This window comes from Enhydra lutris, unplaced genomic scaffold (assembly GCF_002288905.1).
Source record: "Enhydra lutris kenyoni isolate GAN:26980312 unplaced genomic scaffold, ASM228890v2 scaffoldscaffold45, whole genome shotgun sequence".
Lineage (NCBI taxonomy): Eukaryota > Metazoa > Chordata > Mammalia > Carnivora > Mustelidae > Enhydra > Enhydra lutris.
In genome coordinates this window covers 6903611-6926589 of record NW_019154129.1, presented here as the reverse complement: position 1 = coordinate 6926589, position 22979 = coordinate 6903611, and the positions used below count along the sequence as shown (strand labels likewise).

At 53.4% G+C, this 22979-nt stretch overlaps 1 protein-coding gene across 5 annotated transcripts in view; it reads left to right on the top strand.

Moving 5' to 3' along the window:
• Nucleotides 1-22979, top strand: part of LOC111155983 (C-type lectin domain containing 16A) — a 207482-nt gene that overhangs the window by 172199 nt on the left and 12304 nt on the right. For 4 of the 5 annotated variants that reach the window (XM_022516482.1, XM_022516484.1, XM_022516481.1 and 1 more), the window contains one exon: nucleotides 22073-22228. In XM_022516482.1, the coding sequence (XP_022372190.1) occupies nucleotides 22073-22228 (156 nt within the window). Of the gene's footprint in view, nucleotides 1-22072; nucleotides 22229-22979 lie in introns of those variants that run through there. The other variant, XM_022516485.1, reaches the window with a different exon arrangement.

Below are 22979 nucleotides of genomic sequence, written 5' to 3'. Positions count from 1 at the left end.
GACCTGCAGTGTGGGAAAGGCTCATGTGCCCGCTGAGCACGGGAGCCTCTGCTGTGGAGATGTAAGGTCTTCTGGTCCAGGGTGAATTTAGAGACTCTCTGGAAGGTTCTAGGGCTGGCCCAGCCCATAGTTAAGCTCTTCAGGGACGTGAGCTTGGGGAGTTCTTCAGCTCGTGGCTGTCGTGGCCCCACACAGACGGGCTTCTGTGGAAGTCCTTTGTTTAGCTTCCGTGTACTGAGCATCTGTTGTGTGGCAGGTGCTGGGCTTGGCTATGAGGTGACGCCTGTGGCCCCGCCACGTGGAGCTTGCACTCTTGTAAAAGTAAGAGCATTTTTCATGTAATTGTACCAGCAGATGATTAGCTGATAATGGGGCACCTGGTCTTCTCCAGTGGGGACCGGGGAGGCTTGCCTGCGTCAGTGGTATGGGCCGATACGGGAGGACTTGCTAGAGCAGATGGGATGGGAGGTGACAGGGGCTCCGGGCAGGGGACAACATGCACGGGGAAGCTGAGCATGGAATGAGGGCCAGTCTCCCAGCTCGCCATCACTGTGACACTCATATTGGTCCCCTCGATGGGCCATCTTCTGTGCTTACCGCTCGGTATCAAGCACGTTGCATGGGTTAATTGTTTCGCCTTCCGAGCCTGCCTGGGGAGAGGCAGACCTCCACCCATTTTGCCATCAAAGTTTGCTGAGGCCCAGCCAGGGTGGTTGAGGAACTTACCTAGCCTTACACAGCAAGTCGGCGACTCCAGTGTCCATCCTCCCTCTGCCTGACCCCGGCCCCTGCTCTTGTCAGCCTCCCTCTCTGTGTTCTTATTTTTACACTTTCTTCCTAGCCTACGTTGTTACTGATAAGACTCAGAGGCCTGCCAGAAGAATCAGCACCCCGTAACTAACAAGCCCATGGGGTGATAATTACTTCTGAGTTATTGCCCTCCAATGTGCAAACAGCCAGAAGCCCCAAACTGCACTTTGCAAGTGTCTCCTGTCCCTGGTGTGTGGCTTTTTTCCAGAAAACCTCTCGAGTGACTGACACCCACCCCTACTTCATCTACCTTCAAGTAAGCACATCCCTGAGCCTTGGTCAGGACCCCATCCAAACAAGACACAGCAGTGCCATCCCCAAGGAGCAGAGGGGCTGAGTGTGCTGGGCAGTGTCTGGGAGTGTTCCTCCGGCCTCCAGCTGGAGAATGACCTCATTTGCCTATTGTGGGAGGTGATAGGGCCTGCTCAGCTCAGAGAGGCCTTTGGGCCAGCTCCTTGCTCCTGCAGACAGGTGGACCTGTCCTTTTGTAGTCCAGTACCCCCACAGCTTCTGTGGGATAGCCACCTGAGTGATCAGAAAGCCAGTCAACTGGGACCCTTCCCTCAGCCAGAGGATCCCGCGGGTCCTGTCCTTATGGTTTCCTGGGGGCAGAGGCACAGCCTTTTAGAAGCATGGAGTCCGAGTTCTTGCAAGATCTTCTCCAGCTAGAGACCCCGGGCTGAACCAGCCTAACCCTGCCTCTGCTGCCCCAGCTCTGGCTACGCATTTCTAGAATCACCTTGAGAGCATTTGAAAAGCCCAGTGCCCATTAAATCTGGGTGAGGCGAAGGGTCACTGGTGTTTTTTGAAGCTCTCTGGCTCTTTCTAAAGGCCATCCAGTCTTGAGAACGCTATTAGAAATGAAGAGATCTCTTAGGTGGCTTAACCAGAGGGTCTGGGTGACCACTGGGGTCAGATGCTGTGGCCCAATTGTCATTTCTTTAATCCACAAATCTTCATCGCAGTCCTACCATTGGCTGGTGCAGCATGGGGCCTAGCATGACTGAGATCCCTTCGCTGTAGATCTGATGTGCCCCTGTGAGCAGCCCCGTCAACTATGGCCCAGAGATGGATGGATAGCCTGGTGGGCTGCGGTCATGCTCGGATAGGTTCTCTCCTCCATCCGAGCAGTTCCTCCTTAGTGAGTTTGGAGTATTGGGACATTCAGGGTTTGGGAGCACATCTGTCTGATGCCCTGGGCCCAGTGTCAGGAGAGACCAATGCTCAGCATGTCCTAAAAGAACACCTATCATGGGCACAGCTTTATGCCATGCTCTGCCAAGAACCGGGGATAGAAGGTTCTGGATGGGCCTTGCCTTCCAGGAGCTCCTGATGTCCTGGGGAAGACCACACCTACATAGTCTGATACCTGCCATAATGGTGTGGGAGCCTAGGACAGGAACGTCAGCCCAACCAGAACTAGAGGGCAAGAAGGTTCCAGAAGAAGATCTTGACGGATGGGCCGGGTTAAACAGGGGGCGTCCCAGCAAATGAGGGCAGGCTCTGGGCTGTGCACACCATGGTATGCATGTGGGTCCTGGAAGCTGCCTGAGATGTGTGGGACAGGAGGCAACAGGAGATGAGGCCATGTGCGAATGACCTCCCGTGCAAGGTCGACTGTCTTGGACCTGTGGAGGAGCCCAGGGGGCGCTGCTGAGGGGCTTCAAATTGGGGCAGGAGGGTGCTGGCGCTAAAGGCTGCTCTCTAAGCTGACCACACGCCAGCCTGGCAGCCGGAAGACGGGGTCATTCACAGGGGCCGGCCCCAGCCTGGGCTGCCCATGGGATCGGATGACTTACACTTAGTTGGAAAGGAGCAGCAGCTGGAGACCCAAGCGCTCCTCCGCTCCAGGGCCAAAGCTCACCAGGCCTGTTCGTGCACCTGCGAAATGAGGTCAGGATCCAGTTCCTCGCACCACTGTACCCCATCTGCTAGGCTGGGATTGGCTCACTTTTCTTAAAGGGCCCGGTTGTCCATATTTCAGGCTTCAATGACCGTGTGCTGCTTGTCACAGTCTGACTGACTCTTACCAGTGCAGCCAAACAGCCCCTGGTAATATGTAAATGAGCAGGCGTGGCCCCACCCATTAAAACGTCACTTAGAGAAACAGGCCCACTGCGGGATTTGGGATTTGGTCTGCAGGATGTTGTTTCTGACTCCTGACCTTGGCCTTCAGAATTGTCCTGATCACCCGCCAAACTCCGCCCACCTCTCCATCCCCAAACCCACACACCCAGGCCTCTGAAGAGTTCAGTCTACTCCCAGTGCCGTAGCTAAAAAGTCCTTTTCAGGTATAAGTCAAATTATGTGTGTCTTCTGCTTAAATCCGTCACTGGGTCCCTTTTCATTCAGAATGAAAGCCCATTTCCTTATGGTGGCCCCGAAGATCCCACACAGTCTAGATCCTCAGGACCTCACGTCTCCCCACTGCCCCCCTAGCCAACTCCAAGGCAGCCACAGGAGCCTCCCTCCGCTGAGCCTTGTCGTAGCCCAGCCCGCCCGCCTTCCAGTCCCTGCACTGAGCGTTCTCATCCCAGGTTCCCGTGTGGCTCTGTCTTCACTGCCTTACGGTTGTTCAGCAGAGCTCTCCGTCTCGGGCCTCTTTCTGACCATCGCGTAACTCACAGCCCTGCACCCCCCTTCCCGGCACCCCAGATGCCGCTGCCCTGCTCAGTTCTCTTCATAGCACTCCTTTCCTCCCAACATTCTATATTTCTTCACTGTCTGCTCACCCGATGCCCTGTCCTTCTCCAGGCCATCCTTGAACTTCAAGTTCCAAGAGAGCAAAGGCTTTGTTTTGTTTTCTGCTAAATGCCCAGCTCTCGTCGGAGCGGCACTGGGAGGTGTGCTGTAGAGATGGTTCTTGGAAAGTACTGGATAGGTGGGTAGGGAGGTGGATGGATGGTTGAATGCATGGATGGTTGAATGGGTGGGTAGATACAGAGGAAGAGAGAGAGAGATTGATGGATGGAACCAATAGATCTTCAGTACCCCCTTTTATGTGTTCGACATTGTTCACTGGGGACGCTGGGTGTATGCTGAACACACTAGTCCCTTTGGAGCTCCCAGGTCCTGTGGATGCCATAGATGTCAACCATGATCAGGGCCTTGAAGAAACCAGCTGAGAGCTGGGATAGTATGCCACAAAGGGATCTGACCTGGACAGGAAGTCCGGGAAAGCATGTCTTGAGGAAGGGTTGTTGGCCTGGGAGGAAGTGAAAGGAGCCAGGCTGGGCAGGAATCCATCCCAGACAGGAGAGCACACAGATGGACTTCGATGCCTGAGCCCACAGGCTGCCCAGGTCCCCAAGGAATGAAAACATCGCTTTCCAGGTGATAACCTGCCACCAGTCTGTACACAGAATTCTCCTTTGTTGTCACTTTCCTCCCTGGCCAGATAAGTGGGGCACAGAGCCCAGTCCTGTTTCCTAGGAAGGGGCTCAGCCCAGCATTCCCAGCAATGACCCAGGTCTCTTCCCGTATGAGCAAAGAGCGTGGAAGGAAGAATTTGACCCAGGATGTGTTTCTGATGAATTCTTTTGGAATAGAAGTTCCGGCTCAGGCCGGACGTGAAGAACAAAATGTTTTATGCCATGTGCAGGAGAACAAATGGCAGAGTCTAGAGTGGGAGGTTTTTTTTTTTTTTTTTTTTTAAGGATTTTATTTATTTATTTGACAGAGATCACAAGTAGGCAGAGAAGCAGGCAGAGGGAGAGGAGGAAGCATGCTCCCTGCTGAGCAGAGAGCCGGATGCGGGGCTAGATCCCAGGACCCTGGGATCATGACCTGAGCCGAAGGCAGAGGCTTTAACCCACTGAGCCACCCAGGCGCCCCTGGAGTGGGAGGTTTAAAAGACCAGGTTCTGGACTCATTAGTGTAACTGGGGATAAATGTGTTTGTAGCCCCCACTGCAAGTTAAAATCACAGCTAGTTAGAAGGGGGTCGGAAGTGCTCTAAAACTGATTGTCGTGATGGATGCACAGTTCTGTGAATAGACTAAAAACCATCAGATTGTACCCTTTTAAATGCATAGATTATATAGGATGTGAAGTGTATCTTGAGAAAGCTGTTGGGTGTTTGTTTGTTTTTAAGATTTTATTTATTTGAGAGAGAGCATGAGCAGGGGGAGGTACAGAGAGAGAGGGAGAAGCAGACTCCCTGCCTAGCAGGGATCCTAGTGTGGGGCTCAATCCCAGGACCCCGAAATCGTGGCCTAAAACAAAGACAGATGTGTAACCAACCAAGCCACCCAGGTGCCCCAAAAGCTGTTCTGTGTTTAAAAACAGTTCTAAACTAGTCAGACTGTCACAAAGCTGTCATCTTTTTCTAAAGACCAGATTATCTCATTTGTATCCTATTTTGATCATAAAGTAGTCCAGTTCGTGCAGCATTTTCCTTAAAGCTGTCCAGATGTGGGAGAAAAAAAAAAAAGTTGGAACCCGCAACACAGGAATAATCTGGAAACCTTGATGCAATGCAGACTTACCTGGCACCCTTCCTCTTCCCTAAAATTTGCCTTTTTTTCCATTTATTTTCTGACTTTGAAGAAAAGGCTCTGTTCTTACTGGTAAAATAGTCTCCTGTTCCCTTTCCTTTCCTGTAAATTATGAGATAAGTTTGCATTTCATACCTTTCCAGAAGTCTCTGTTGATTGTGGTCTGACCTCAGAAGCAAGGCTTCTGGGAAAGAAAGTAGGTATTGAAAATCACTGCTCCGAGCATTTGTTGAATGAAAACCTCTGAAGAGGGCAGGCGATTTCTGTTGTTGAGCTGAGACGGGAAACAGGTGAACAACACCTGTTTGTCACTCCAGGAGTCCCCCTCTTGGCACCAGGAGTTTAGGTGATGTGCCGGCCACTCTGTCCAGCTCACTCCAGTGATTTAAAAAAAAAAAAATGTGATCCCAAAGGCTCCGTGTTCCTTCTTAGAGATGATTAAGGCCAGTTGTGCTCCTCTTCTTGCGTGGTAGAAACTGATGAGGTTGTGCGAAGAGAAAGGCTCAGAGCCGTGGCTCGAGCTACCGCTTAGCAGTGCCCATTGCTGTTTTATCGTCCCGTTGCTACGGATCAGTCCCAGCACTAGGTGTGATGGTGCGTGAGGTAGGGATTACTGTCTCCCTATTGTACCCAGGGAAACGGAAGCTCACGGCAACACAGGCCAGCAGCAGGAGGCTGGGATTTGAACCCATCTGTCTGTCTCCAAAGCTCACACTGTAACTCTTATCCTGTCCCTGTGTTTCCCTGTCCATACCCCAGCGCTCAGTACCCCAGCCAGCACCCGTCCTGCCTGGCCCCTCCCTGGAGGATAGCTGGGAAAGTACAGTAGTCCTGGTCCTGGAGAGCTGGAGCGGCTCCCACACTGAGAACACCCCTGGCACCCTCCCCCACAGCACAGCGACAGACCGAATTGCTTTCTCTGTGACAGGTGATGTGCCCTTCACAGGCCCAGAGGAGCCCAAAAGAAATGCTCCAGCCGTTCTGTTCAGGAGGCAGGATGTGCTCTGTCCAAAGAAGTGCTCTCACGATTATTTATTAATTGTGAAAGGGAAGAAAAAAAGAATAGGGTTTCCTGGAAAGGGATAAAAGTTCAATATGATAAACTCCCGAAAAGCAATCAAAGGCCAATGAGGGCCGGAAAATAAAGGACAGAGAGAGTAAGAGAGATGATGAATCAAAGTGGCCAGTGTGAGCAGTGCCCCGGGAAAGGGCCATATCTCATGGTGATGGAGGCTGGAGTCTGGGAGCAGGAGCAGCCCGCCGTGGCCGTGGCAGCTAGTCCAGGAGCCGCCCTGTGAGGTGACCAGGGCCCTGGGGGATGAGCTGCTGATGACAGGGAGGGACAGGACCAGTCACCAGTCCGCTGTCCCGCCTGATGATGTCCCACAGGCCCACTCTCTTCATCTGTGCGCTCTCGTGCCCAAATGTAGAAGCTTATCAATAGAAACTGGAAAGGTACCAGAAAAAAAAAAAGTACTACAGTCCTCCCACCTCAGAGAAAAGCATTGTTAATATTTCTGCTTTCTTCTCATCTGTGTCTTCTCTCTTTTCCCTAATTTTTTTAGTCACTGAAGAAATACACGAGTTGATTCTTCATTTTAAAAAGTAAAAGTTAAGGGGCGCCTGGGTGGCTCAGTGGGTTAAGCCTCTGCCTTGGGCTCAGGTCATGATCCCAGGGTCCTGGGATCGAGCCCTGCATCGGGCTCTCTGCTCAGCGGGGAGCCTGCTTCCTCCTCTCTCTCTCTTTCTCTCTCTCTCTCTCTCTGCTTGCCTCTCTGCCTACTTGTGACTCTGTCAAATAAGTAAATTAAATCTTAAAAAAAAAAAAAAGTAAAAGTTAAAAAAAAAGTCACAAATGGGATTTAAGTCCCCTCAGAGGAGTACTCTTTCATATTCTCACCCTTCCCCAGACATTCGATGGTTTGGCTTCTCTCCTTCCAGATCCTTCTGTGTTCCGTTCTCTCCATGTGCCCACAACCAGCAGACAAGAAGGGGCCACAGCCCCCTTCTCCTCAATTCTGAAATCCAAGCAGCACTGAAAATGAAAAGATTTTTCGTAACTCACTTAGTGGCAGACCCTGCCCTGCACTATTTGTAGGCCATTTGTAAGAGCTGTAGATGCCATTTATTGTGAGCATATGTAGGTTGTCATTGATGTTGTTTTCCTGCAGAAGTGCAATATTTTGGGTTTTAGCTGAGAGATGCAGAAATGCAATATTTTGGGTTTTAGCTCAGAGACCAGCTGAGGGTGTGCCTTAATATGTGTGTGTGTGCACCACAGGGCCTTTTCAGCCGTAAAGACTAAATTCTAAGGCATGTCTAGCCTCAAGGGTTTAGGAGAAGGGGTCATGGATCTGTAATTGTCTCATGGTTTGGGCTGTGCCCCCCCCTCCTTTAACCTACACAGAATTCGAATACTGAATATCCTTCTGCAGCCTGATTTTCAGACACCACTGTGAGTAAAAATCCTCCTGTGTTAAGGGGTACAGGTTTCACTCATTCCTTTTCAGGGCTGTGTGGTATTCCATAGTGTGTGTGCACGGGTGTCTTGGGCTGGGCATCTATTCCATTTCTAGGTTTTCAGTGTCCCCGACTGCACTGCAGTGGACATCGTTGGTCTGAGTGTTGGCTTCTCACAGCTGCCGTCACTAAGTGCCGGGGACATAGTGGCCTGGACAACAGGGATGTATTGTCTCACTGTTCTGGAAGCTGGTGTCAGCAGGGTTGGCTCTTTCTGAAGGAGGTCTGGAGGAGCCGTGCCTCTCTCCTAGCGTCTGGTGGTTTGCCAGCAGTCCTGTGGTTCCTTGGCTTGTCCAAACATGACCCCAATCTCTGCCTTCCTCTTCCCATGGACCACCACCACCACCCACCCCCGTGTCACCGCACGCCTTGGTGTCTGCATTTCCCCTTCAGATAAGGACACCGCTGACACTGGATTCTGGCCCCCACCCCCATGACCTCATTTCCACGGCTTCTGTCCACAGAACGACCTTGTTCCCAAGTAAAGTGATGTTCTGAGGTACTAGGGGGTTACTTCCACATTAGAATTTGGGGGGAAACACAGTTCAACTCTTAACAGTCTGGAGTTTCACCTAAATTCGCTTTGCCAGGCCACTTCTGTTGGCTTCTTACCCAGTTCCTGCTGCACTGTGTGCCTCACCTATGGTGAGCATCCTTACACAGAAGTCTTGGTCCATGGTTCCCGTTATTTCTTTGGAAACCACTTCTTGGGATCAGCAAGAGTGCCCGTATCTAAAGCATCTTGCCAGGTTGCTTTCCAGAAAGCAGAGTGGGGTGGGGGATATCCAACTGACCACACCTGCACTCCGCCCTCTGATTCAGTGGGGCCCTCCAGAAACACCAGCCTACTTGGCGCTTCAAGGCAGAATTCCTCCCCACGGGACCGCCAGCAGGGGCACGTGCTTTCTTTCTCCCCGGGTTCATTTTTATTTTATCTCTTATTCTTTCCAAAAAGAGAGAGTCCACGGGTTAGCAGCACCACAGAAGCCGTAGCTCCAAGTGTCTGTTTAGGGCATGTTCTCTTGCAGCTGCATATACGAATAAAGATTTCAGAAATCCTGGGCTTTCTGGGCAGCGGGCATTAAATCAATCAGTGAAATTTCACTCACAGGGCAGCTTGCCAAGCCAGAGCAGGAGACAGAAGTAAGTTCTCTGCTTTAGTTCAGTCTGTGAAGCCCACGGCAGCTACATCATCCCACTACTTCGAAAGACAATCAAATAATGAGCACTCAGCCACTTTGGTGGGAGGGCGGGGGGACGAGGGACAGCCAGGGATGGGGTTCTTAAGAGCCGGTCAAAGCCAGCCACCCCACTGGCTTTTCAGGGCAGGTGATGAGAGCTGGGACCGGGTAAAGAGCTCGGGCACCCGGGACTTGAGAGAATGAGGCGGCAGAGGAATCTGGAGGAGAACTGGGAATTTGGTATGCTCTGCGAACACAAGGACCGGCCGGGGCTCCATGCTTGTGCCCTCCCGGCGGCGAGGAGTGAGGGTTGTACAAGACAGACAGTTCCCTCAGCAGGGCCGGGCCCACGCGGCTTGCCAGCTTAATGCCGAGACCAGAGAGTAGATGCAGGGAAGGATAAATTTAGCCAGCATTTCAGGGGAAAACATCGATCTCCAATGTAGTACGGTCTTTTAAAAGAAAGTGGAAGCCTGAGGCTGGTCATTTGGGACAATTTCCCTTGAACAGATAAAAGCCCAGGGAAAAAAACCAATGCTTACCACCAGCTTACTCTGCTGGCAGGGCCAGAGAAAGGCGTCCTCTGGGCAGGAGGATGGCCGCTTTCTTCCTGGGCATGATGGATGCTTCTCCCCGGCCACCCCCCTTACTTGTTCCCGAGAAACGGCGCTGCCTTGTATGTTGGAAAGGCTTGAGGTTTATGTTTCTAAACCCGAAGGTTCCTCTTCACAAGGAGTGACGCCAGGCCCGGCTCTGAGTTCGCTGGCTGTTCGCCCAGGCTGCTGACATCAATGTGCCTCGTGTGTCAGAGCAGGGTCACCCCCAGCCTCCTCCTGTGTGTCATGACTGAGCAGAGGACATCTGGTAGCTGTAGACAGAGTTCTTGGGGTTTTGGGGGGTTTTTTGTTTAAAAAAAAAGGGGCACTTCTGACATTGGCACCGCGGGCATTGTTGCGACCTGGGCAAGGCTGAGGGACCGCGAGAGAACAATAGAGTGCCTGTCTGCATGACGTTTGCACAACCTCCCCGGTCCGGTGGCCACAGCATCTCCCCATGCGGCCTCGCGCCAACACGGCTCCCTTGTTAGGAAGGGGAGAAAAAGTCCGGTCTGTCAATATTTGGGGCACTAATCATCTGCATTCGGGCGCCGGGGGTCATTGAAAGGCTGAGACGTTTCCAGGAATTCATGGCTCTAAAAACAAGCTGACCGTAAAGGATTTCCAGCGAGGGTATGAAAGAAAAAAGCCCAAATCTCAGCCCTGCCCCCGCTCACCAGCCCCAAGCTTTGTCCATTGGGTCATGGATTCTTGGGAAGAAATGAAGTCAACATACACAGTGATGTGGGTCCAAGTTAATAATAAATGTGGAGGAAGGAGAAGAAAAAGGATGTTCGATATTTAAACATTTCGGAGCGCTCCATTTGACCTGCCAGTTATTGCCCTGGGCCTGCTTCCTGGACAGGTTCTGCAAAACTGGGTGCCCTTTGCCGGTCTCTGCGGCCAGCCTCTGACCCCGGTGCTCTGGATGGGGAGGAGATCAGAGCCTCTTTGAGGCAGCCCCAACCCGGCAGTATGTCTTCTTGCTTTCTGTAGGCTTTCTGAAAGGGAGACAGAGGGAAAACAGTGTGAAAACCGAGGCTTTGATGAATCCCAGGGCGCTTGCAAGGAGTTTTAAGCTTTGAGGTTGTGTCTGTAGTTGTCTCAATTGTCCCATACTGGGTTCTCTCAGAGCTGTCTCTTTTTTTTTCTTTTTGAGCTGTCTCATATTTTGATACAAATTTTGTGCTTTAGCTCTTACCCCTAAAAGAGGAAAAGGCTTAACAGTGCGATCCCGTGGGCACGCTTAGGAGAGGTCTGTCCAGTCTTCCTCCTAGATCTGTTCCTTAAAAGTTGCCTATAAGGCAGAATTCTGTGAATCAATTCCTTTTTTCTTCCTGACACACATTATATAAAAGGAAAAGCATTCCTTTGGGGTGGGGGGAGGAAAAAACATTTGGCCCCAAGACATAATAAAATCATGCTTAAGAATGCAGCAAACTTTAAAGTCTCTTAGTTAAAGGAAATCAATACTTTTAAGATGAAATATTAATAATACTAAAAAAACATAATAAGTGAAAACTACAAACGTAGAACAGCCGGGTGATTTCAGTGTCGAACACATTAGCTTAGCATTTGCAAGAAAGCACAAAGGGAACACAGAGGGCACCGGGGCCCATCTGAGAAGCCTCTCCAAGGCCTCACAAACCCCCTCGTCGGGGGCTTTCCATCAAGAAGACACACACCTCCTTCAGTGCCAACATCATTTCCAAGCAATTCGTTGAAGCGGTGCCTTCTGGAAATGAAAACACCAGACTAAACTGGAGAGGGAAGCACTCGTGTGTGTGCGCACACACGGAGGTGCACGTAGACACACACAGGATGCATTGGGGACTGAGCATGGGAGACCTAGGGAGAGCTACTTGTTTGAATGCACAGCTGGCTGTCACCTCCCCCTTCCTCCTTGAGTCTGTCCCAGTGCACGTCTTTAAGAAGAACGCTTTCATTTGGGTTCCACACAATACATTCCACCCCCTAGCCAAGAAACTCATAAAACACATTCTTGAGCCGATTGTAACAGGTAACAAAAGCACCGCCTTCTCATATGCTGTTGTTTTGTTTTATTTTGTTTTGTTTTGTTTTGTTTTGAAGTAGGCTCCACACCCAGCTTGGAGCCCCAGGGCAGAGCTTAAACTCACAACTCTGAGATCAAGGGTTAGACTCCGACCTGAGTGAGAGTGAGACTCCCAGGCACCCCCTCCTATACTGTTTGCATGTGAATCCCTTAAATTTAGCCGTTGGTCTCTATGAACTCCTAAGACCTTCACACAAAAGCGCTCAAACTAGAATAAGAATCTCGTTTGCATTTAGCCGTTGATTCTCCCACATACCCGCATGTGTAAAGACACATAAAAATGAAAATCCCCAGTTCTTGCCTCATTGGACCCAAGTGCCAGGGACCACACGTGCCGGTTAAATAATTAAAACAGCCGGCTAACCGAAGCTTCCACTCTGCACCTCCCTCAGGCCTCACTGACGTGTGAAGGGAGCCGTGGTCACCCCCTTGACACATGGGCTTGCCTTGATACACCGGCTTGATACACCAGCTTGCAGCGTGAATGGGTCCCTTGTGGTCACGTGCCCACATGGGGTGGCCTGACCGTCCCCCCACCCACCCCCCGCGCACTTTCTTCCCCCTTGTCCCGTGTGCCCAGAGAGGGTGGGAACTAGAGGCCCAGAGCTACACATGTGCCCTTCTCAAGGCTCCTCCCTTAGAGGCGGCAGAGCCGGGCTTAGAGCTGCCTAACTGCCTCGTTCCACTGGGCTGCTGTGACAGAAGGTGACAGAGTCCTGTCTCCTCGAGGACCTCAGCTAGGGCTTTTGAAACTTGCTCTGGGCTAGCATTCATCAGGATCTTTGTGCGGCTCTGCACTCACTCCCTGATTCTATCCGACTCACGTAGTTCCAGAGAGTATCTCCAGTTCTTTTTGTAGAGGATGTGTCATAGAATGTCATCATCTGTTGGTCTGGCCTGCCCCCAGTCTGTTAAAACACACAGTAGGAGAGGCTTCGGTGACGTGGCCCAGCTGCAGAAGCTAACCATCCCCGGGGGTGCCTGGGTGGCTCAGTCGGTTAAGCATCCGCCTTCAGCTTGGGTCATGGTCCCAGGGTCCTGGGATCAAGCCCCACATCTGGCTCCCTGCTTAGCAGGGAGCCTGTTTCTCCCTCTCCCTCTGCCTGTTGCTCCCCTTGCTTGTGCGCACGCTCTCTCTCTCTCTCTCTGTCAAATAAATAAATAAAGTCTTAAAAAAAAAAAATAGGTTAACCACCCCACTCTGTAGAGCCGAAGACCTGGCAACCACAGGTGCTCGGCTCTGCTCCAGGAGCATGTTAAGTGTGCCCCTAAGGCACATGCCTTCTGCAGAAGATCAGAACTGATTCCCTGGCCCCTTTGCACACTACCACTTTGAAGAACACATAAGGCGGGCACAGAGCTGGGCCGGTGAGATGAGAAACTCACCAGAAAGGACCAAGAGATCCAAAAGCTGGCAAGAACCTCTGGGTGGGGAGTATGGGGGGGTGTCCTTTGCAGGCAAGGCTGTAGCCCACCTACCCCAACCTGCTCCGGGCCAGTGGTCCCAGATTCTGTCCCCTTGGGTGCTGGGACCACAGGAGTCTGGGGTCGGTGACCCCTCTGCCCTAACAGCTGTCTAACCCGCCTCCCTCTCGCTGCTCTTTCAGCCTTGTTTCCTGCCTCAGCAGAGGGGCAGCCAAGATGGCCACTGCTGAGCTTTCTAGTGCCTTTGCTGAGAGACTGTTGTGGAGCTCTGTGCTTACTAATGTACAGACGGTAATGCCCCCGGAAAGGGCAGGGGCTGGGCAAGGCAGGGGCCTGGGCCTCGGGAATGACGCCCAGGTCCCAGCAGAGCTAGGCGATGCCACCAGAAGCGATCCTCGGAGACCTAGTCCCCCCGTGACCCCCAACTGTTGCTGAGCCTCCGTGGCCCGGAGAGGGACCCGTGGTTGGGGCAGCAGGCGGGTGCCGTGCTGCTCTCCACGCCGCCTGGCTGTACCCTGGCTGCCAGAGGGACCCCGAGGCCTTGGCGCTACCACGGGTAGCAGCCTCACTCAGGCAGGCCTCGCCCAGGAGCAGGCACACTGGAGGGGCAAAGCTGGGACAGAGATGGCCCCAGAGGAAAGCAAGATACTGAAAGACCATTTTTTCTCTTCTGCAGGTTTTCAAGTATAGTCCTTAAAATCCAAGAGGATTTGTCCATGGATAAAGAGCTTTAGGCTAAGAGATACTGCAAGTTTTCAGCTATTTTGTATGTTGGATGTGTTATCCCTTTAAAAGCGACCCGAAATAAAAGCCTTTAAGTGTTTTGAGGTGCAGCCCATCCGTGATCTAGGGGTAGACGGGGGTAGGTAGAAGGGGGGGAGGTTGCCCAGGCCTGGCCAAGGGAGGCGTTAGAAACGCCCCCTTCCCCAAGTGCCTGATTTGCCCCCCGCCCCACCCCCAGCACCGGCCAAGACGTGCACATGAAGAAAATCAGAAATGGCTTCCAGCAGCCACTTCGGGGGAAGCCCGTAGATGGCTGCTGAGGCCCAGAGTTTTGTGCACACCCCCTGAAAACACCACCTCCTGTGTGGCTCCCCAGAAAGGGAAACTGGAAAAGTCTCTGTGCAGGTTCTGGAGCCTTCCACCTTCACCAGAACCTCAGAGTCCTAGCAGTAGGGGAAGGGACTGTGGGGGACCACCCCCAGGGGTCCTGCACCCATGTTGGTAGATTCTTTCATTTTTGTGTGAATTCCTCAGAGGAGGCCTGGATGAGCACCCTGGCCTGGCCTGGCCTGTTGTGGGGCTCGAACCTGAAGTCTGCCCTCTTAGCCCCCCACGCACATGCTCTTTGAAAAGCTGGTGGGTGATTCGGCGTTTCCGGTGTGGCCGCCGACGCCATGGCCTCTGGCCCCCAGAACCCGTGGGCATCGTCGTGCTTTTGCTTGGGGGAGGGGCAGGCTTCAGAGCCAGACTCTTGAGTCCAGAGTGTAGATGGAGGAGCTCCAGGTGACCTGTGGGCCCTGGAGACCGCAGTCTGTCCTGGTTTCCGCAGGCTGAGGCTCCAAACTCAGCCCCACTGACCCTTCTCTCACCCTGGGACCTGGCCGACGGCCCTGGGAGGGGAAAGGGCAGAGCCGGGGAAGGAGCCATCGAGGGCAGGCATTAGGCCGAGGCCACTCTTGCCGTCTTCGGTTCCATGCCTGAGGTCACGAGGCATATTGATTTCTGCTTCCCAGCAGCGCCGGGGTGGTGAGGAGGCAGGAGCACGGCATCGGGAAAACCTGAGCGGCAGTGGGCGCTGTGAGTTTGCCAACACAAGGCAAGCTCGGCCAGGGCACCTTCGCCCCACAGGCCGCACTGACACTGGAGACCGCGGAAGAGGCCCAAGTTCTTTCTCCTGCCTCAGCAGCCCTCAGCGGGCTTTGTCCTGGCTTTTCAGTGTGGCAGGAGCCCAAATGAATGTGGGCTTTTGCTAAGAGAGGCGGCTCTCGCCTCAACATCTTAGAGCTTTTGCCTGAAAGAGCGCTCTTAAAACCTGGGCTCCCCGGAAGCCCAGCCACAGGAGACCGAGGCAGCTCAGAGCCACGGACTTGAGACGCCGAGGCCGTGCGTCCCTTGCTGGGCCCCGAGGCCTGGACGCCGACAGCCCGCTGTCCGCCCGCAGCAGAAGCCGTGCGCTCGTGGCCTGTGCAGACGGGAGACGCACTGGGGTTGGCCAGCCTAGGGTGCCCTGCCTCTTGGGCAGAAAGTAGAATGTGAATGAAGTGGCCAACGGTTTTAAAAATCAGGCAGTTTCCCGTACAATCCGGATATCCAGCTTCTCAGGCAGAACAGGAAACTGTGGCCACATGCAGGCCCTTGCTCTCGGGCAGCGGCCGACCTGCCTGCTCCAGGCTCTTGACCGGTGTCTTCCGTCTGCCTGACACAGAGGCCGAATGTCCATGGGCCGTGTTTATTTTCCTGACAGAAGGGAACTGTTTCTGAGTGCCTGCGTCTGAACCAAATAAGGGAAAGCAGATGGCGGACTGGGAGGGCCGCCCTCCCTTCGTTCGGGGCCTCACCTCGTTCGCCGACCTTACCCATCCTGTGGTGCTCAGCTCTGCAGCCCATGGGGCTCAGCCTTCCTGGTACCTGCTTGCTGTCTCTGTAATGTTCAGAGGGCGGATCTGTAGAGGGTTCTGGAAAAGCCAGGAGAAGCCCATCCCCAGTAGGGCACCCTGAAGCCAAGACAGTTCCATTTTTAGCTCGTGTATAAATGAGAGTTTCGCTGCCCAGAAAAAAAGCGTTTGCAGAGCGCAGTGAGATGGCCTTGTTTCCAGATTAGGGCCCCATCTCCGGGCATGCAGCTGCGTCTTCCAGGAGGGTGTAGGGACAGCGTGTCATGAGAACGAGGTCACTCGGGACAGTTTTCCTTGAGGTCTTGGCTCCCAGGAAGCACAGAGCCAAACAGTGATGTCTGCTTCCTGTCGCTGGGGACTGTTCTGCTGTGAATTTTCAGTTTCCAGCCGCATTTCGTTGTTGGAGTCTCGTCATTTCGTTTGTGTTTTGGTGGCTGTCAGTACTCAGTACCCGTGGCATGGTGGGTTTGCGAAGTAAAATCTAAACCACGTCAGATCCTTCCTGGAACCGATGTCCTCAGAGGAATTCCAGTGTGCCACACAGCAGAAGCTCTGGGCAAAGCACAGAGGTCAGCTGGGCCTCCCCGCCCCTCAGAGACTTAAGAAACCTTTGGGTCAAACCCCCCAGTTCTGCCGCACACAGGCAAGCATTCCCACCCTCTGGTTTCTCGCGGGCCCCACCATTTTTGGGTCTTGGCCCTTGTGCATCATCTCTGTATGGCCTGGTGGGAACCCAGACGGGAACTCAGTCCCTTCCCTGGTTTCCCCCTAAAAAGTCCACTTACACCACACAAGGAAAGAGTTGAAGGAGCATTTCCTAACAATTTGGGGGTTGGGGGTGAGGAAGGCCGTCTCTCCCATCTCAGTTGCCCCTTTCCTTCTTTCTCTGCATTCCACCCCTCCCAGAATTCCCCCAGAAAGTGCAGGGCAGTTTTCCTTACACCAGCTCTGGAGACCTGCCAGTCCCTGTCCCCACAGAGCTCAGCTCACATTCCTACTTTACCAAAGCTTTTTTGCAACTGTCCGTTAAGATCAGGTTCAACTACACAGTAAAGAAAAACCCCAAAGAGATGTTCATTTCCCTCTCCAAATAGAGGAAGCCTGGATGGAGGTCGTCAGGTGCTCCACAAAGCATGAGGGACCCAAGCCTCTATCTGCTCCATGCTCTGCCATCCCTAATACGTGACTCCTGTGGTCCAAGGTAGCTGCTGGAGTTCCAGCCATCACATCCATGTTTCAGGAAGTACAATGGAGGAATGCATACCCCTTTCCTTTTAAGACGCCTTCCTGCTAACCCAGCATGCCACTTCCATTTCTGTGTCCTTGTCTACAAGCTCTCCACATGGCCATGCCTAGCTGTCTGTAACTAGACAAAGGGGAGTATAGGTATTGGGAGACAGCTCATAGTTTCAGAAACACTGTCCAGACCCCTCTCAACCCCAGAGGATCCCAGGTGTTAGCTGTTCAAGTAAGGAAAGTTGTTGTACAGACCACTAAAGCATCTTTGCGGTGAAGTTTCCTTCGCTCTCCTTGGGAAGGCCAGCTTCCCTACAGTGGACAGGCAGTCTGCTGGAGCACAGAGGTGAGGAGTCACTGCCCTGGCGCAGAAATTCTTGGCCCAAGCTGGCCCTGAGCTGCATGAGCCTTCAAGAATGGGGAAGGGATTTATGGGAAGGGATTTATGGAGACGGAAGAGGCAAAGGAGAATTCCAAACCAAGGGAATGGCCCAGCTGAGGCAGAGAGCAAGTGGTTCTTGCCATTAGGCAGGTGTCCCTGTCTTGAAATGCCCTGCTGGTGATTTTAGGGGGTGGGGTTTGAGGAGAAAGACAGCGCAAAAGGTCTCTGGGGTTGGGAATTTTCCTCAGTGTGGGGATTTGACCAAGAATCTAAGCGTAGACATTCACAACTGGAACACCTGGGAGCACCAGGCAAGTCAGGGTGGGAAGGGGAAGGAGTCAGCTCTCTGGGAGTGGGGCCCAGTGATGCCAGATCCTTTTATGTTTTAAGAAGCCAGAAGGCCAGATTTGGGTATAAAAATCTCCCAATGTGCAAATGAGGGTTCACACAAACATAGTGTGAAACCCCTGGGCTGCTGCTGGCCAGCTCTGAACCCTGACCCCACACAGCAACCTGGGTCTCACAGGGAAAGCTTTAGCGTGTATTCTGTCCGAGAGAGGGGGTGCATACAAAGTGTCCCCGAGGTGCATTTCTCCTCTGCCTCCCTCCCACAAAGGTCAGAAGGTTCAAATCAGATTCAGATTTGTAGGTAAAAAGAAAACTATTGGCCATTGAGGCCAAGAGATCCTCACTGACTGTCTTCTTTTTCCGTGTCAAGACGTGGAGGCCCGTAGAGGAGAGAAGCCTTGTCCAAGATCACAAAACCGCTTGGGCAGAGCCTGGACCGAGGCTTGGGGTTCTGACTCCCAGCCCAGTGCTCCCTCTATCAAGGGGCCTAAAATAGGAGGCTGACCTTTTTGTGGTATTTCTTGCTTGGCACATGCCAGAGAGTTAATCATGAGTTCATCTTCCCAGAATAAGTGGCAGAATGGGGCCAGAGGGCAGCAGGAAGACCCCGGGCTGCCCGCTGTGAAACCCACACTCCTGGAAAGCAGGGGATGGGGCTCACCATCGGTGGGGGCCTGCCTGCTGCCAGAGCACCAGGCCAGGCCCTGGCTTTGGGGAGGCTCTTTGTGAGCCCCAGGGAGAGGGCTCTGGAGGCCAGAACAGATCCTAGGGTTGTGTCAGGGACCTGAGAGCTTGAGCCTGTCCAGCTTGTGCCCCTGCCTTCATTCTCCCTTCTCTTTCTGGTACAAAATAGTAATCATCGTAGGAATCTTGAAAAAATTCAGACAAGCGCAAAAACTAAAATGAAAACTCACGTAATAAAACCACCCGGTCCTCCCATGACTTTAGCTCGGGTCCCTGCAGTCTGGTCCACTCTGCGCAAGGAGGGAGGCAGAGCCTGACATTTTCCTTTTCTTTCTTTCTTTCTTTTTTTGTTACAACAACCGGGACACGTGGGACATGCTTTTTCTAATCTTTTCTCGTTTACTGCCTCAAGCGTTTTCCTGTGTGCTTAATCTCCCACCAGCATTTTTAAGCCTCTGCAGAGGATTCCAACACCTAGAAATATTCTAATTCATTCGGCCTTTTTCCCCCACCGCGGGGCACGTGGGCTCTCCAGCTCCCAGGTACACACACCAGTGCTTTGAACATCAGTGTCGTGCACTCTGGGGTCCGTCCACAGAGCCTTCCATAGCCTAAAGTTCTAGACGTGGACTCAGATGGCGTGAAAATGGTATGGCCTTTGTTACACATTTCACAGGCTGTTTTTGACACACACTCGGGGAGAGCCAAGAATTTTATCTGCTGGAGAAGATCTCAGGGAGGCTTCTCTGTCTGTGCCCTTGTCCCATGATCTCCGGCTGATCTGTGTTTACAAATACTTGGCAGTCCATGTGTGTTTGACTCGTGTCCAGAAAGCCGCTTGGCATCTCCACCAAAGCTGGTTCATTAAGAACCGCCTCGTCGGGATGAAGCAAGAGCCCATGGACAGGCCACAGGCATTGCTGAGTTCTTTCGAGAGCCCTCCTGGCCCTCTGACTTGTCAGACCGGCTGGCACAGTGGCTGCCACCTCAACTTGGGAAGGGGCCCCTTGAAATGACAGGAAGAATCTGGGCACCTGGCCAAAAAAAAAAAAAATCACTGAGACTTTCCCGGTCCCCAGTGCTGTGGGGGAAGGGAGAGGAGCACAAAGTGGGGAGCAAGGAAAGGGGGGTGTTTGCAGCAGGCAGCAAGGGGAAGATGTGCTTAGTTGTCTCTGCTCAGCCAGACCCCGGGAACAGGTGATATCGGAAGTTGGTGATTTTTTTTTTTCCTATTTATTTCTCAGCACAAACCAAAGGTATGTTGTGTGACCCTCATCCATTCCCCAAATGAAGGCACGCTAGTCTTCTGGCCACAGTTTTCAGCCTCTCCTTGGCTCGAACGCGCGCCCGGCCCCAGAGGTCTTAGAGCAGTAAACCAGGGCTCTGGAGAGCCTGACGGAGAAGACTTGTGGCAGACGAGAAGGGGTGGGTGACCACCTTGGTGACAGCCACGCCATCCGTCTGTCCCGGCTAGGGCGTTGTCGGAGGCATAAAAGACTTGGTCCCAACCCTGTTACCACGCTTGGCGGCCCCTGTGTTCACTGCTCTGATAAATAAGCAGCTCGGGGGGGAAAAAAAGCCATCTTGACATTTTGATTTGTTAAGGTCTGATTCATTTTCGAGTCAAGTTAACAGCTTGTAAACTTGGGGGTTTACCACTTGAAGTGATTAAGAAGTAAGCGGCCATAAAGCCGGTGCTCTGGGGCTGCGGCTGATCGCCCTCTGGGAATCTTCCCAACTGGTATTCCGATTTGCCTCGACGTTTGCCGTAGCTAATTCGAGCCTCCCCCTCCGCCAACAGTACATCATGTAAGGCCTCTTCTTGGGAACTCCAGCTGGTCAGTCCTGCTGTTCTCCCTGCGGAGCAAACGTCCATCCGCAGTAGCTGGGGGAGAGGAGTTCTGCCCTCCACGAAAGATACCCACCCCGCTCCCACAAGGCCTCACGTCCCCTTGCCATCACGTTGCAAAACTTGGAGGGCCTGGCTCGGGGTATTAAATGAAGACCCTGCTTGCCCAGGCGAGGGGGGGTGAGGGAGATACAGGCCTCCAGTTAAGGAATGAGGAAGTCACGGGAATAAAAAGCAGAACATGAAAAATAGAGTCGATCATACTGTAATGGTGTTGTCCTGGGACAGATGGGAGCTACCTTTGGGAACACAGGATAATGTATACACTTGACAAATCGCTAAGTGGGACACCTGAAACTAATGTCACACTGCGTGTCAACGATACTCAAAAAGAAAAAAAGAAGAAAAGAAAATTTTTAATTAAATACAATAAAACAATAAAGATCTGGCTTTTAAAGAGCTAATCCTGAGACAGAAATAACTTCCCGCAAACATTAATACAAAATAGCCCCTCCACATTGGACAGGTGTGGGGTCCCACTTGTCCTGAGCTGGTAGGGGGATGAAGCCACAGGTCGCCACCCCCCCAGCCAGGCCCGTGTTTGCCCACCGGTCTGTGAAGGGGGCTTCGGATAGTGCTAGGACTTGCCCCACCGGCTGGTACGTGAGCAGATCAGGGAGAGAACACAAGCTTGCGTGGTGCCAGAGCCCAGGCTGGGTGTGGGATCCCTCCCACTGTCAGCTAGGAGGAGGACATGTCCCCCCCCACCCCTATCTCCACCCCAGTTGGGCGCCAGTTCTGAATTACAGGGCAGAGGCCACCACGGTCCGGTCCTCGTAGCCCCCTGGGATCCTCAGGGCTTTTGTTCTGTGGAAGCTTTCCTGTATTTAGTGAATGAAATCAGAAGCTATGGCCCTTTAGGAAAGCAGGCAGTGGAAAGGACAGAAAGCCGTGGTCTGCAGGGAAGGGGCTCCAAGATGGGCTCGTTCATATGGGCCTCCTTTCATCCTAAAGGACACTCCCTGTGTGCCAAGCCCTGTGCCCCACCGTACCCCCAGTAGAGTGCGGTGACAAGAACTTAGTGACGACATTCCCAGCTAGTGGGGTTGGGAGGGGAGAGTGCTAGGTACGCGTTCTGGTGTTTCTGCATGGGGAGCAGAGCCTGCCCAATTCCGAGTGTCTCCAAAGCGTGGGGCTCCCCCACTCCCTAGTGCCTGGAAGGCCGCAGGCCTCACAAATGGGCGGTCCTTGTCTCTGAACCCAGAGTTGCTCCAAGGGCATGTGGAACTCTGCACGCAGGAGCTTTTGTTCCTCCCGTACCAAACCCTCCAGAGCCTCCAGAGCTAAGCAGAGCCTGTGGCAGGGAGAGACCCGCGGGCCCCTCCCCTCCTGCCCAGGGCCCTGCCTTTGTCAACTCGGGCACATTAGCGAAGGCCCCAAGATTTTGCTAGGAGGCTGTCCCCAGTCCATGTGTGAATTTCACCAGCATGTCTCTGAAGCCCCAAGGCTGCGTGTCCCGTTCAAGGGCATGGCAAGCCCTTCGCCAAGCCAGAGTCAGGCACTCTGATTTATGGCTCCAGGCCCTCGGCACTCTGGCCGGCTGCACCCTCTTCCTTGAAATGGCTTTGAAGTGTGTCCAGGTCAGGCCTATGGCCAGCGAGGTCAACTGGGGACTCTTCAAGGGGCTGGGTTGGGCTGGGGGTGGGGGTGTACCCATTACATTAAGGTCCCCAGCACCACCTTTGAAGTGCAGCTTGCCCTGTGGCGTCTCCCCTGAAATCGGGGTGTGTGGCCCTCCTCCTGCTAGGCCTTCTTGTTTCTTCCTACTTGGTCACCTCTCCACCTGTCTTGCAGGCTTTGCCGTGGCCCAGTGCATAAACCAGCACAGCTCGCCGTCCCTGTCCTCGGCATCTGCCAGCGGGAGCCCCAGCGGCAGTGGGAGTGCCAGCCACTGTGACTCTGGGGGCACCAGCTCATCGTCCACCCCTTCCGCTACCCAGAGCCCATCAGGTATGGGCCGCGTGACACGGTGCGGGGTGGGGATGGCGGGGGGGACTTCGGGGAACTTTGCGATCGCTCCGGGCCGAGACCGCTGACTCCCGCCCAGCTCCTCCTTGCCGCCGTGTTTGGGGACACCGCCGCTCGGGGTTCTGTGTTCGTTCTGATGCAGCATTGCCCACATGCCGGCTGGCTGGGTTAGCTCCCAGCAGGGGAGGACCACTCCTTTTCCAGGCTGGCCCGCCACCGAGAAAGGCCTTCCCTGACCGCAGAGCTGGAGGGGATGGACGGCTGCTGAGCCTGCCTCTGTCCAATTAGCACCTCCACAAGGAGGGGGTCTCCCAGACCGGGTGCTTTGAACCTGGCAGAAGCATTGTGTCCCTGCTAATTTGTTCTTTCCTTCATAACATACCAGTTTTCTCTGTAAACATGTGGTGTAGTCCATCGTCTGTGACCCAGCGTATACCTTTTGAGAGTCTGTTGGAACGTGCCAGAGTCCCGTCTCGCCTTCCGGGGCCTCAGACAAGGGCAGGTGTTGCGCGGACAGACCCCATGAGCAGGGAGGCTACAGGGAGATGAGGGGGCGCCCCCTGTGTTCTCAGCCGCCATGACCCCTCACGCACGAGCACCTCACTGGGCCCGGTGAGACCCCAGGGGCAAGGCACCAGGGTTTTTTCGTGAACCCCATGGCTCTACAATGCAGCCAGAGGGGCAGGGCCCAAGCAGGGATGCTGGGGATGGGCTTGAGGGTGCACGAAGCTTC